Below are 15,219 nucleotides of genomic sequence, written 5' to 3'. Positions count from 1 at the left end.
AAAGTAATCTGCCCATTGCATAGGTAGTAAGTGGTAGACACAGGATTTGCATCTAGTAAATCTGACTCTAAATTCTGCTCTTGTCCATACACTATACCTGCCTCTCATTATGCAAGGCAGAATACAGAATTCATCTTCATGTTCAAGGGTAAATATACTACTTTTTTTTTTCTTCCCACCATACCCGCCCTCCCACCCCACCTCCTCCTCTCTCTCCTATTCCCTGTTCCATTCTCCATTAATTATTCAATTTTTTTAAAAAATAGCAGCAAGATTTTATGGTTAGGCAAATCCACAAAGGTTACAGTGTGCTCATCGTGACCCACTTAGCATGGAACTTTTGAGACCCATGGGCCTGTTCATGGCATCAGATTTAAAGTGTTGCCTTCTGACATCAGAGAGGACTCTTGTGAAAGTAGGTGATGGATAGCACACTTAGCGGAAAGCTACAGGGATCAGACACATTTCCTGGAGAGCTCATGTCATGAAAAAAACATAAAACATGAATTTGTAAGAGTTGAAAAAAATAGTCACTGTTTTAATCTCTTTCTTGTACATGAGGCTGGTGTGTCAGTACAGACTGCTGACATTTACTAAAACTTGAGCCTGAATTCTCGTCAAAGGAAACCCAGACCACAATGGAATAGATAGGAAGTCAGATTCAGATATTCAGAGCTTGTTGACTGCACGGGTTAATTCCACAGTGCTGTCCTGTGAAATAAGGGCAATGTACAACAACTCCGAGTTTCTCATCTCCCATGTATTCCAAAGGGAGAGTGCCTGAACTACATGCAGGGCCAGGCCACCTCCATGGCAGCTCCCTGCTGACTAGTACTGGGGAGTTGCTTTCTTTTTGACAGGCTTTTAGGTCTTTACTCTTCTTTATAGAAGGAATGATTGGAATTTCTTTTTATCACACTGTAGTTCTTTCAAGATTTGTGTTTGGTTGGTTGATTTTATTGGCAAGCATCAATACAAAATTACCCATTGCTTTCCCATCTTCATCGTCCTGCCATGAGACCACTGGAGAGCACAGTATTATCTGCACAAGGCTGGGACTGCTCCTTCACCACAGAGTAGAAGTACGCGTGCTCCATGGCCTATTTAGTGGTCAGTTGTTGATGGTCTTGTCGCAGGAGTTTGTCCAGAAGATCTAGGGCCTCTGGGCTGAAAAAGTGTCTGTTTTCATCATGGATAAAGTTCTCCCAGTGTTTCTGCGAATGTTCTCCCAGAGTATCACTGAAGTGTGGATCTAAGTCTATACTTCTTCACCCAGACCCAGAACTTCAGCAATCCAAACAAGCTGGTCACAGCTGTCCTGCCCATGGAAGAAAGGCTCCTTTCAGAAGATCATGCTTACCAGCATGCAGCCCAAACTCCTCATGTCCAGGCTATAACTGTATGTCAGTCCACAAGGAGCTCTGATCCCTTGAAATACCTCGAGGCTACACAAATATTACACTCTTGAGCAGGACGACAGAACTCTGCCAGGCCCCAGTCTACCAGTCGTAGCTTTTTCTTGACACTGTGAGGTTTCACATCCCTGGACATGTTTCCCTTGCTGTAGCAGTAATCCAGAGCGTTAAGTAGTTCATACGTATAAAACCTGGTATCAAAGTCTGTAGGGATCTGGTAGAGTGGCTTAAAATCTGTATTGTTGATATATTCAAAAATCAAAGTTGGTACCTTTGACACAGGATCCTTTACAGTGTCAATCAACTTAATGATATTTGTTCCACCATGAAGGTTCTCCAGAATCTTAACTCTCATTTTATCTTCTTTATCTTCACTGGCTTCAGAATTTTTACAACTACTCTCTCACTGTTGGTGATGTTATTAATAGCCTCAAATACTTCGATATACTTTCCCTGACCAAGTTTTTGAACCAGTTGGTAATCACCTTGATTATCCCAGCTTGGATGCGAGCCTCGTAGTCCCAGTACTCATAGCTCCTCAGGTTGTTCACTTTGGCATAGACCTGAGCCTTGCTGCTCACGGTCTGCTGGGCTAGGCATGGGCGGGGGGAGGGGCACCACCAGGCACAGAGCGGGGCAGTGACAGCTGAGGGCCACCAGAGGAGGAGGAGGAAGAGAGCAAGGGCATAGGGCAAGACAGCCCCTAGAGCGGCTGGCAGGGTGGGCTGCACTCACGCTCTGCCTTGGCCTCCTCTGCGCTCACAGCCCCCAGGCGGCAGCGGCACCGAACAGGAAGATTCATTTTCAATTAACTTTTAACACAGAAAACCAACTCTATGCTAAGTAAAGATTTCAACAATTTGCAAACACATACAAAAAAAGAACTGAGAACAAGTTTTACAGTAAATTATCATAATACAACTTACTGAGGAAAGAGGTTCTACATGGGAACAGAGTACACAGTGCCTCTTGTTAATTTACATGTTACATACTTTGAAGATATGCTTGGGGCTGGCGCTGTGACGCAGTGGGATAAAGCCCGGGCCTAAAGCGCAGGCAAGACATATGCACACCGATTGTAGTCCCGGCTGCTCCTCTTCTGATCCAGTTCTCTGCTGTGGCCTGGTAAAGCAGCAGAAAATGGCCCAAGTTCCGGTGCTGTGGCGCAGTGGGTTAACGCCCTGGCCTGAAGCGCCAGCATCCCATATGGGCGCTGGTTGAGTCCTGGCTGCTCCACTTCCAATCCAGCTCTCTGCTAGGGCCTGGGAAAGCAGTAGAAGATGGCCCAAGTCCTTGCGCCCCTGCACCCATGTGGGAGACCTGGAAGAAGCTCCTGGCTCTGACCAGTGCAGTTCCGACCGTTGCGGCCAGTTGAATAGTGAACCATCAGATGGTAAACCTCTCTCTCTCTCTCTCTGCCTCTCATCTCTCTGTGTAACTCTATCAAATAAATAAATCTTTTTTTAAAAAAAAAGAAGATGGCCCAAGTCCTTGGGACCCTGCGCGCACATGGAAGACCAGGAAGAAGCTCCTGGCTCCTGATCAGCGCAGTTCCAGCTATTGTGGCCAACTGGGGAGTGAACCAGCAGATGAAGACCTCTCTCTCTGCCTCCACCTCTCTCTGTAACTCTGTTTTTCAAATAAATAAAAGAAATCTTAAAAATAAAAAATGTTTAATATACCTTTAATAATTTGCTCCAGATTTTCCAAATAAAATTTGTACTGGCTAACCAGGCCTTCTTCAAATTCTCTTAACTTCTGGGTTTCTTTGCGGATCTGAAAAGAAAAAAATGGTCAATCATTTTTAAAAATATGAAAATCTAAAAATAAGCACAAAATTTGAGTGTCTAGTATATGTCTCATAATGTACAAAGAAAATAAAACAAGAAAAATCTAATATTTCTCTTCCCAAGGTTTTAAAATGTTCATTTTCTTATACAGTAATTATTATCCAGGAGTACCTTGGAAGATTTTTCTGCTTCAGTTAGGGGCCGGATTTTATAGGAAGGAGTAATGTCTTTAAATAACTCCATCAGAGAAACTATCACCAGCTTTCGAACAGTAACAGCCACATCAGGATCCTGTTCCATCAGCATGGAACGTAATTCTTTAAGTTTCTTAATCTGTTAAAGAAACAACATAAAAGGCTAGTGAAAGCATGGCAAAACAATCATGAACAAAAAACAAGAGCTCCATATCTGGCTCAACAAGAAGAATTCACGCAATGATCCAGTGACTCGTTAAGTCATACTGCTTACTTTACCAAACGATGTATCACTGAAGTTACAAGGTAATCATATATTTTTTAAAGATTTCTTTTTATTTATTTGACAAGCAGAGTGACAGGGGCAGGGAGGAGAGAATTATATAGAGAAAGAGATCTTCCATCTGCTGGTATACTCCCCAAAGGGCCATAATAGTCAGGGCTGAACCAGGCAGACGCCAGAAGCCTAAAACTCTATCCAGGTCTCCCAGGTGGGTAGCAAAGACCCAAGCACTAGAGCTATCTTCCACTGCTTTCCCGGACACATTAGCAGTGAGCTGGACTGGAAGTAGAGATGTAGGATCCCAGCACTGTAGGTGGCAGCTTAACCCACTGAGCAATAACGCTGGCCCTAGGTAATCATATTTTTTGTATGTAGAAATATACAGACTGGGGCTGGTGCTGTGGCATAGCGTGTAAAGCCACCACCTGCAGTACTGGCATCCCATGTGGACACCCATTAGAGTCCCGGCTGTTCCACTTCCGATCTGGCTTTCCGCACTGGCCTGGGAAAGCAGAGGAAGATGGCCCAAGTCCTTGGGCCCCTGCACCCATGTGGGAGACCTGAAACAGGCTCCTGGCTCCTGGCTTTGGATCGGTGCAGCTCCAGCCATTGCGGCCAGCTGGGAAGTGAACTAGTAGTAGATGAAAGACACCTTTCTCTCTACATCTCCTTCTCTCTGTGTAAGTCTGACTTTCAAATAAATGAATTTAAAAAATAATAAAAAGAAATACATAGATTTTGTTTTTTACATTTACTTTAAAGACAGAGCTATAGAGAGGGAGAGGAGAAAGATCTTCCACCCACTAATTCACTTCCTAAATGGCCACAAACGCCAAGGCTAGGCCAGGCTGGGCCCCCTGGGCCCCTGTACCCACATGGGAGACCCAAAGAAACTCCTGGCTTTGGACTGGCCCAGCTCTGGCCTTTTGGGGAGTGAACCAGCAGATGGAAGCTTTCTGTCTCTCATTCCCTCTGTCTTTTAAATAAATAAATCTTTAAAAACAGAAATAAAATTGTATCATTTTATATGACTCCACATGCATGTTATCATTTAATCCTCACACAACAAAATTTTTGAAACAGATCTCATTCTCTCTTTAGAAATGAAGAAAATGTGTCTTGGGTAAAACAATTTATTGAAATTTGCACACATACCACCAATCAGGATCAAGATTGAAGCTCAGGATTCTTGAGTTCATATGCTATGATTATTTTCACCAGGATACATATGGCCCAATAATAATTCATCACAACTGTGGTTGCATTTCTCCTAAATTATTTCCCGCTTAAAATTTTTTCTGAATTTCACTGACTTCCATGTAGCATGTTCCTTATTAAAAACTAATTGGTTACAGATTTCTGCTCATACAGCTTCTAAAATTACTCAATAAAATACTCCATGATTTGCAAAAACTATGAATCAGTCAAGCAAATTCACAAGCAGTTTCTTCCTAAAGCAACCAATTTGTATAAACTACTTTGAGAGTTACAATAGTAAGTCCCATGTCTTCAACTGGAGAACAGGAAAATAAGACTCAGTGTGACTTATCTAAGCTCACAGAAGGAATTAAGTTCAGACACAAGATTAAGCTAAGATTCTGTGTGCTAACTAAGCTACTACATTTTGTTAATACGTTTTGTGCATTCTTATGAGTAACAAGAAAATGTTAGCCATCTATACCATATCTAATCTGAAGAGCCTGAAACAATTAATACTACCTACGTTACTTTCTGGATCTGATACAATGGCAGAGGCCAACGCCGCAATGTGCATTTTCTTCTCCTGTAGTTTCTTCTTTCTTTCAACCAAATGTTCTTCTATAGTCAGCTCTCGAACAGGATTTTCAATGACCTCTGAAACAGAAGAAATTTTCCCTCTTAAATATTTAAGTAAGAGCATCAAAGCCTTTAATAAAATTATTTTCTTACAGTAATGATGCCTAAATTTTTTTATCACTACATATAATACTCTCAACAATCATGTAAGACAGGCACTATCATTAAACCCATTTTGAACACAAGGAAAATGAGACAAAGAGAAAGTAACTCAACTAACTATCTCTAGATCTGTCTCAATTTCACACCTATGCTATCAAATCCACAACAATTCACACTAATTTAGAGAAAGGTAATTTTAGTTTCATTAGAGTAAGCTATTCTACAATAGCTTATAGTGGATGGCTGAAAACAAATAGCTCATTTGCAATCTCATTTACATCATTAATGAGGTCTACTAAATTAAAAGTAAAATTAAACAAACTTGTTGTTTTACAAATTTCCAACAATAAAATGTTTTTTCAATTTAACTCTCATTAGTTAAAACCACTCTAGCTTTCAGGAACCCAATTCATTTATCTAAAACAGACATGCAAGTATATAAAGAATTTGTCTAACTGCTCTTCAGAGCAAACGAAAATGGCTTCTTATCACTAAATCATTTTTCTAACTAAAAGCTAAAAGGTTAATAGTTTTATGCAGGCAGGTCCTTCTCTTGGAATTAAGAGGAATCAAGAACAGTAACAATTAAGAAGACTGTGTCCATTCTCATTACAAATGAAACCACATTAAAATTTTTCCATAATAAAAAAATCAATTCCATAATTTAAGAACTTTAAATGTTCAAAATGATCTTGCAATGAGCAGTACTCCATAATTTACATTCCAGATTTTAAAGTTAACTTACATTTGCAACTATGCAAAATATTATTCTTAATGAATAATTTGATAAATCTAAATATATATCCCATTACCTTCCTCAATATCCATCTCTTCTTGGTCCTCTTCTTCTTTATTACTGTCAATAACTGTATGAAAAATGTGCATTAAAAGTGTGATAACAAATGATTGCTGTAAAACTCGGGATAGTAATTAGGGGAAGAAGCAATTAGTGGTTGAGAGGAGCACAAGGGAAGTTTCTGAACAATGAAAGTATTTGTTTCTTGCCTGGTAGTCTTACAGGGTGCACTACCCAAAATATCCTGTTAACATCACATCTCTGACTTTTGCCTGTATCTTACTTCATAAAGAAACATTTAAACACAAAGGAAGCTAATCAAGAATAATTAGAAACAACAGGATTTGGTGAAGAGACTGAAGACAGAAACACCTGAACCCTGTAGCTTCAATTATAATCACAACACAATGGTCAACTGAGACAATCAGCTGTACAAGGGTTAATTCAAAATGAAATTAAGTTTTAGTGCAAAACAATTTTTTTGAAGTGTCTTTTAATCCCATTTTCCACTAACTTTTTGAAGTCCTCTCATATTTTTAACCAAAATCATCAAGCTTGCTCTATGACTAACTGCACCTTCCCCTACTTTGGAGATATGAATAAAAGTCAAAATAAGATTATTATTATTTTAAAAGTGTATTTATCTGAAAGAGGGAGAGGTAGACAGCAGGACTGTCATCTACTGTTCACTCCCCAAATAGCCAGGTCAGGGCTGAGTCAGGCTACAGCCAGAAGCCCCAAACAAAATCCAGGTGTCCCACAAGGGTGGAAGGGACTCAGGTATTTAACTAACCCCTGTCCCTCTCAAGGATCACATCATCAGGAAGACACAATGGAGAGTGAAGCCAGGACTCAAAATATAACAAGTAGGAATCCCAAGTGGCAGCCTAACAGCTATGCCAAACTCCCACTCTAAAACTAAATTCTGGGCCGGCGCCGTGGCTCAGTAGGCTAATCCTCCACCTTACGGCGCCGGCACACCGGGTTCTAGTCCCGGTCGGGGCACCGGATTCTGTCCCAGTTGCCCCTCTTCCAGGCCAGCTCTCTGCTGTGGCCCGGGAGTGCAGTGGAGGATGGCCCAAGTCCTTGGGCCCTGCACCCCATGGGAGACCAGGAGAAGCATCTGGCTCCTGCCATCGGATCAGCGCGGTGCACCGGCCGCGGCGGCCATTGGAGGGTGAACCAACGGCAAAGGAAGACCTTTCTCTCTGTCTCTCTCTCTCTTACTGTCCACTCTGCCTGTCAAAAATAAAAAAATAAAAAAAAACTAAATTCTGAATGAAAAAAAACCCATGAGGATATAGAGAAAAGCTAAATATACCAGCTGATTAGATTTACCTGGCTTCTCCCTGGTCTGTGGAATTATACCACTTTTATCTTTGATAGGAAGCAAATGAATCAGTTCCTTCTCTGGTGCAGTTTGCAAAGTTCTTGGTATTTTTTCATATTTATCTATAATGTGTTCATGCTTTCGTTTCTTGGCATGAATAGGCTCACTGCAGGAAAAAAAAAACAATTTTCAGATTTAAGACATTTAGATGGTATCTAGAGATCTATCATTTTAAAAATAAAGAAAAGTAAGCGACAAGCTGAATCTTCAACAGGTGTATAGATATATACCTTAGACCAATGCCTAGCACATAGCAGCCACTCAAATGAACAGCCTACCCCAAGACTCAAATGAGAGCTGTATCTACCTTTCCCTTTAGATGCAAAATAAAGATGGAAGTTATAGTAGATTCTTTTTGAGGAACATTCCTCAGATCCAAGGATGACACCACGCTCTTACACTTTTCAAAAATTCTTCATAGTATTGCTAAGGATTTCAGAATTAAAAAGATCTAAGTTTAAATTCCAGAGCTGTTACTTGTGATAAGGGAGAAGATCAGTTTCCTCTCTGGATTTGAGAGTAATACCTAACCGGGAAAACTATGTGAGATCATGGCCATGAAGAACTTGAGTACTGTGCCAATGCCTGCAACAGAACAACATTCTTCCTTCATTTACTCTACCTCACTATTTAGATAAAAAGACATGTACACCAAATCAAATAAGCTTGTCTATTCACGCTCTTCCTTTACTTAGGAGTAAGAGTTTACACTTTGTAAACACTGTGTTCAGAGGTAAACATCTTGAACTGCCTACCAAAGTAAAATTTACAGTCAAGTTTCCACCACTGAAGGGATATCACGATTGTAATCCAAATGAAGTATTACCTAGAGGAAAGATCTCTTGTTAGAAAAGATGCTTTTTGTCCTAAATCTTTCATTAACTGTAAATCATCTTCATCCATCATATCTAAGGGAAGGGCTTCCTCTTCTTCCTCCTCTTCCATCTCAATCCTTTTAGCTGTTTCACAAAAAAAGAAAAACACACCAAGTATTAAAGAACTCTAAATTTTTGTGTTTACAATAGATAGGAAAAGCTTATGTTTTTCTAATACCATAGCCTAGTATTTCCAGAAGGAAGCACTATTGACATGTTAGGCACGACAATTTTCTTATTTGAGTGTCCTAAGCTATGCAAAATGCTAGCATGTCGTTAAATCTAAATATCAAGAGCATTCCCAGGTCACTGTACCAGTGAAAAAATTGAATGACTCCACACATTATCAAATGCCTTTCAGGTCATTTGAGAACCAATGACTCAGCCTCGTAGCTCTTTCTCATCTCCAGTGATTTTCACTTCCATCCTACTTTAGCCAATCTTTTCAAAGGCCACATCCTAAATCCTAGTGTCAATCTTTTCCCTCTCTACTAATACCATCACCTACCTCATTTCATAATCATCAGAGGACCTAGCTTCCTACTTTACTGAGAAGACAGCCCATACATTAGAAACTCCTTCAAAGTCCATACCAAGTGCAACAGCATTTAAAACCATCTTTTTCTTCCCCCCTCTTCTTTTCTTTTTCTTTAAAGATTTACTTATTTGAAAGGCAGAGTTACATAGAGAGTCAGAGTCTTCCATATGCTGGTTCATTCCCCAGATGGCTGCAATGGCTAGAGCTGGGCCAATCCGAAGCTAGGAGCTTCTTCCAGGTCTTCCACATGGGTGCAGGGGCCCAAATGCTTGGGCCATCTTCTGCTTTCCCAGGCCAAAGCAGAGCTGGATGGGAACTGCAGCAGCTGAGACTCAAACCCAAGCCCATATAGGATGCCCGCACAGCACCAGCCCCTCTTATAACATTGCAGCATGTCTCTCTTCCTGCGCTCTAGATCCCCCAAACTCTTGCCTTTAATCATTTATGCTTTCTCTATCCTGCATCTTCAACCTCTCCAATCTATGACTTCTTCATATTGGCATTTTTAAGATGGTCATTTTCCATGTGGCAACATGTCAATATCTTACCAAAATTAAAAAGTCATCCTATTACTGGTTAAATGAATTTCCCTATGAGTTAAAAATATGCTGCTGCTAAAAAAAATTTGAAGATCCTAAAAGCACGAAGTGTTGACAACCAGATCCTTTAAATCTGCTGCATAGATCAGAGATTATATAGATGGGAAATTGATCTACCCCAGCTTTAACAGCTGGGTATATCATATCATAGGTATACTACACATTTATAAAATTTATTGACAATTCTCTGTTGATGGACATTTTAATCATTTCTGAGTTTTTGTGTTTTTGCCATTAACAATGTTGCAATGAACTTGCAACTTCTGCTGGGTATGAATAGGCTTGGGGTATATGAGTCTTCACAAACTGTTTCAAACAGTCACAGGATGAATTTCTAGCAGAATTACTGAATCAGAGGAAAGTGCCAGGAGTACAGAACTCAATCCCAGTCCCCCATATAGGTGGCAAGGATCCAAGTATTTGAGTGAAAATCTGCTGCCTCCCAGAGTGCACATTAGCAAGAAATTGGCTCAGAAGCAGAGTATCCAGGACTCAAACCAGGCAACCTAATAATGGGATGCATGCATTCCATGAAGTGCCTTAACCACTGCATCAAACACCAGCTTGGAAATTTACACTTTATATCCAACTGTCTGATAAACTTCATTTACATACTGAACTATAAGAATAAAGCATTTGCTTTCATTTTTATTACATAACTATTAACATATCATGCTTTTTAAATTTATTAAAACTTCAGATGAATAAAATCATTTAAAAGTATCCAACTCAATCATTTCATTTTTTTACAGATGAAATGCTTGCAGACTAAGTAACCAACCAGGGCCACACTGCCAGTAATAAAATCAAGAGAAAAGCTGAGGTCTCCTGACTTCCAGCTTAATAATCTCTTTTTTTTTTTTTTAAGATTTATTTATTTATTTGAAAGAGAGTTAAAGAGAGGGAGAGACAAACAGATATCGTCCATCTTCAGGTTCACTCTCTAGATGAATGGTCACAGCGGCCAGCACTGGACCAGGTCTCCCAGGTGGGTAGCAGGGGCCCAGGCACTTGAGCCATCTTCTGCTACTTTCTCCAGGCCACCAGCAGGGAGTTAGGTTAGAAGTGGAGCAGCTGGGACACGAACTGGAGCTCTGTAGGATGCTGGCACTGCAGGCAGCAGTTTTACCCACTAAGCCACAAAGCTAACCCCAACCCCAGCATTCTTTTATACATCACAATAATATGTTGCCAATGGATCAAACTACATGCCAGGATTAAGAATGACACAGCTGGGAGAGCACCATGGCTCACTTGGTTAATCCCCCGCCTGCGGCGCCAGCATCGCACATGGGCACTGGGTTCTAGTCCCGGTTGCTCTTCTTCCAGTCCAGCTCTCTGCTATAGCCCGGAGGGCAGTGGAAGATGGCCCAAGTGCTTGGGCCCCTTCACCCGCATGGGAGACCAGGAAGAAGCTCCTGGCTCCTGGCTTCGGATCGGCGCAGCGCTGGCCTTAGCAGCCATTTGGGGAGTGAACCAACAGAAGGAAAACTTTTCTCTCTCTCTGTCTGTAGCTCTACTTGTCAAATATATATATATATATATATATATATATACACACACACATATATATACATATATATATAAAAATAAATAAAAGAATGACACAGCCATGGGAAGACTTAATAGCTATTAAATAATTATATACAGTCTAATATGAATACCCTAAGAGGTAGGCATTAAGTCTAGCACTTACCAACAACAATGAAAAAGTCCATGTCATGGGGTAGGTATTGTGGTGCAGCTGCTTAAGCTGCAGCCTGAGATGCCCACATGCCATATCAGAGTACCTGGTTCAAGTCTCAACTATCCCACTTTAAATCCAGCTCCCTGCTAAGGGACCTGGGAAGCAGCAGATGACAACTCAAGTATTAGAGGCCCTGCTACCTACACAGGATGGAGTTCTTGGTCCAGCTGTCACAGACATTTAGGGAATGAACCAGCAGATGGAAGATAGCTATCTCTCTCTGTGTGTTTCTCCTTCTCAGTCATTCTGCCTTTCAAATAAATAAATACATCTTTTAAGAAAAGAAGAAACCCATGTTCCATATCCAAGTCCTTTGGTTTAATACTCAGCTCTGACTAATATTTCTGATAATGAGGACCCTGGGAGGCAGTAGTGAAGGCCCAAGTAATCAGGTTCCTGACACTCACATGGGAGTCTTAAACTGAGTTCCCAGTTCCCAGCTTTAGCCTGTGCCCAATCTCAATTGTTGTGGATATTCGGGAAATGAACCAGTCAATGGTAGCTTCCTTTCTCTTTCCATTTCTCTGCCTATCAAATAAAAATTTAAATTAAGAGTTCAGGAATTGAGTGACAGCTGACTCCTCACTCTACAGATCGCAAAATAAACTCCCTTCTACCACCAAAAAAATATCTTTTGGGGCCAGCATTGTTAAGCCACTGCCTGCGATGCCAATTTGAGTACTGGCTGCTCCAATTCCAATTTAACTGCCTGATAATGCACTGGGAAAACAAAAGGAGATGGCCCAACTGCTTAGGCCCCTGTACACATGTGGAAGACCCAGATGAAGCTTCTGGCTCCTAGCTTCAGCCTTGCCCAGCCCCAGCCATTGAGGCCATTTGGGGAGTGAATCAGCAGATGAAAGATCTCTAACTCTACCTCCCAAATAAATAAAATCATTTTATATATATACACATACACACACCTTTTAAAATATATTTATCAGGTGTTTGGCACAATGGTTGTCACTTGGGACACTTGCATCCCATATCCAAGTGCCTAGTTTGAGTTCTCGTTCTGCTTTCATTTCCAGCTTCCTGCTAACACATACCCCAGGAAACAGATGACGGCTGAAGAACTTGGGTCCCTGCACCCTCATGGGGAGACTCAGACTGAGTTCTGGGCTCCTCCCTTCAGCCTGGCCTAATCCTGGCTATTGTGGACATTTCAGGAACAAATCATCAGATGGAAGACTGTCTCTTTGCCTTGGAAAACATGAAAATAAAAACTTAAATGTGTGTGCATATATATACACAGACACACACTAAATATGCTAAAAGCACCAGTAAGATGTAAAACCAGCCTGACTCAAATAACTACGATCCTTATTTGGAGATCATGAGTAGTTTTATTAAATAAATCTGACAATTTATAGCTTGATTTTATGCCAAGTTTCTAAGCCACAGATGAGTAAATCAAGTATCCCTTGATAATGGTGTGAATAATGAACCAGAGACAAGCAGCGGTCTATCCTCAACAAACTTCCAGTGAATGGGCAAGTGACAGTACTGGCATGATGTGCAACCTTTATTTTCATGGCTACTATGAGTTTCTTTCTCCTTTTATTTCATCTTCAGCTAGTTGTGCTTTGCACAGTGAGTACAATACCGAAATGTTTTCTCACACTGACTGTGATAAAGCACACAGGACTACTACACTCACCTACTCTTAGGAAGATCTAAAAACAAGAGCAATTACTAGAAAGCCAAGTTGTTTCCATGAAGAACTTTTCAGAATAACCCATGGAAACTAAAGCCCGTGAACGTCTCCACCATTACCTGTTCGTTTCTTCTTTGGGTCCTCCAATGGGACAGGTTTCTTGGACACAGCATCTTTTACAGCTTGCCTTAGCTTCCTTTGTTCTTTACGGTACTTCTTGAGCGTGCTTTGTTGTTTAAACTGCTTATTTTTTAGCTTATTTTCAAGTTTAACTTTACTAGTTTTTATCAACTTGCGAAAGCTTGGGACCTGTTTTTTATTTCTTCTCTAGAAAAGAATTGCAAGAGGGGCAATGTCAACTGTAATTATTTTTTTTTAAAAGCAGGTTAAGGAGAAAAACAACTTATTTTAAATGCCATCAAATCAATTCCACAGTCTGAATGTCCCACCGTCATCAATCTTGAATATAATAGCTAAAACCAGACTATGGCATTAATTGCACATAACAGCAACAGGGCATCAGCCATTCAACCACGGGTCTTCCGGTGACTAGAATCCACAACTAACCAAACGGGTCTAAGATCCAAAAAAGATTAAGAAGCGCTGACCTACTGGAAGACGATCGCTCGGAGCTAGTTCACCACCATCTGTGGGTTAAGAGTTCAGGGCAGAACACCGGCCGTTCACAGCTGACGTTTCTATGCTGTTTCACCATTTAAAACCTCCAAAGAGGCAGCTCAAAGGGCCTAGGGAAATAGTGACTGCTGCTGTCCTCTCATTACCGACGCAGCAGCCAAAGCTCAGCGAAGCTGTGCAACTTGCCAAGGACTCCTCAACGAAGGAGGGGAAGCCGAATTCGGGGCGTCGGTCTCCGCCCCTCTCACTCTTTCTCTGGCGACCCCACATTCGGAAATTCATCCGGAAACCCAAATCTCAGAACTAGCTCTAATTTTCTGTGAGAACCAAAGCGAGTCCCTTTCCCCGGACGAGCGCGTCCCGGATCCCAGGACTCAAACTCAGAGGGCAGGACCTCGCTTCTTATCTGCAGCACCAGAGTCCAAAAGGCCGCTCTTAGGAGCCCTTCCAGGTCAGACCACCTGCGCTCGTCCCACCGCAGCGTCCCTGGAACCACCGAGGAAGACTAAGGAAGCCGGGTCTAAGCACCGGGAAGCGGACCGCTCAGCATCCGCGCGCTCCAGGCACCGCGACCCCCAACACAAGGCTGAAAACCGGCCGAGAACCTAAGCGAGGCCCAGAACCTTCCAGTCGCAGGCCCCGGGCCGCCGAGGACACTTACCGCCTTCATCCTTAGGCCTTAAGAGTCCCGGAAAATCCACGAGCAGCCCAGCAGCGCCACACGTGCGAAAACCACACCGCTTTTGCGCGAGCCGGAAACTGGCTACACGCCCTCCCAGTCCTCCGCCGCCGGAAACGGGGGGCGGGACTTCCGCAGGCTGGCTTGGGCGCGCGCCCTCTGGCGGTGACGGGCTAGCGGCACGCCGCCAGCGTGCGCGCGCACGGACACGCGCTGTACCGGAGAGGGGCCGGAGCCAAAAAGGGGTGGGGCCGGAGCCCGGGCCGGGGCCAACAAGGGGTGGGTGGGGGCGGGGTCGAGGCCGGAGTCCGGCGGACGGCGGGCACTTTATGGGGTTGAGTCTTGGACTTTTGTCCAAGGTCTCTTAAAGCCGAGGAAAATAGGACTTGTTTTTACAATCACTTTCCGGCGGTTTGTGCCTGTCCTCACCCTCCTAGCTGCTGTTCTCGATTTTGGTAATTTCTCCTCCGTGAAACCTGACGACAGGGAGAAGCTTACTCCTTGCGTTGTTTCGCCCACCCCTCCACGGACGCTCTGGGCGTGTTCGTGGAGTGACAAATGACTTCTCACCGCCTTCTGCCACTCAAAAGCCTGTGGTTCTTGATGTTCTACTTCGAAATCATTTTGCTTTGATTTTAGCCATTGTCTGATGAAGAGCTCTATCAGCGAGCTTCATCTGCTC

At 42.4% G+C, this 15,219-nt stretch overlaps 1 protein-coding gene and 1 pseudogene across 2 annotated transcripts in view; both read right to left on the bottom strand.

The window, feature by feature from the left end:
- Positions 1-14,675, bottom strand: part of NOC3L (NOC3 like DNA replication regulator) — a 55,592-nt gene extending 40,917 nt beyond the window's left edge. For both annotated transcript variants that reach the window (XR_016222121.1, XM_002718388.6), the window contains exons 1-8: positions 14,520-14,675; positions 13,342-13,549; positions 8,633-8,765; positions 7,755-7,912; positions 6,433-6,486; positions 5,406-5,536; positions 3,377-3,538; positions 3,098-3,191 (exon numbers count right to left, since the gene is read on the bottom strand). Coding sequence is in view for 1 of the 2 variants with exons in the window: in XM_002718388.6 (XP_002718434.1) it covers positions 3,098-3,191; positions 3,377-3,538; positions 5,406-5,536; positions 6,433-6,486; positions 7,755-7,912; positions 8,633-8,765; positions 13,342-13,549; positions 14,520-14,528 (949 nt within the window). In the remaining variant the exon portion in view is untranslated. The remainder of the gene's footprint in view (positions 1-3,097; positions 3,192-3,376; positions 3,539-5,405; positions 5,537-6,432; positions 6,487-7,754; positions 7,913-8,632; positions 8,766-13,341; positions 13,550-14,519) is intronic.
- Positions 1,327-2,140, bottom strand: LOC103351378 (casein kinase II subunit alpha' pseudogene; annotated as a pseudogene).
- Positions 14,676-15,219: the final 544 nt, after the last annotated feature.

This window comes from Oryctolagus cuniculus, chromosome 15, assembly GCF_051225735.1.
Source record: "Oryctolagus cuniculus isolate XC-2025 breed Fujian yellow rabbit chromosome 15, ASM5122573v1, whole genome shotgun sequence".
Taxonomy (NCBI): Eukaryota; Metazoa; Chordata; class Mammalia; order Lagomorpha; family Leporidae; genus Oryctolagus; species Oryctolagus cuniculus.
The sequence above is the reverse complement of the archived record's forward strand: the minus strand, read 5'-3'. Positions and strand labels throughout refer to the sequence as shown.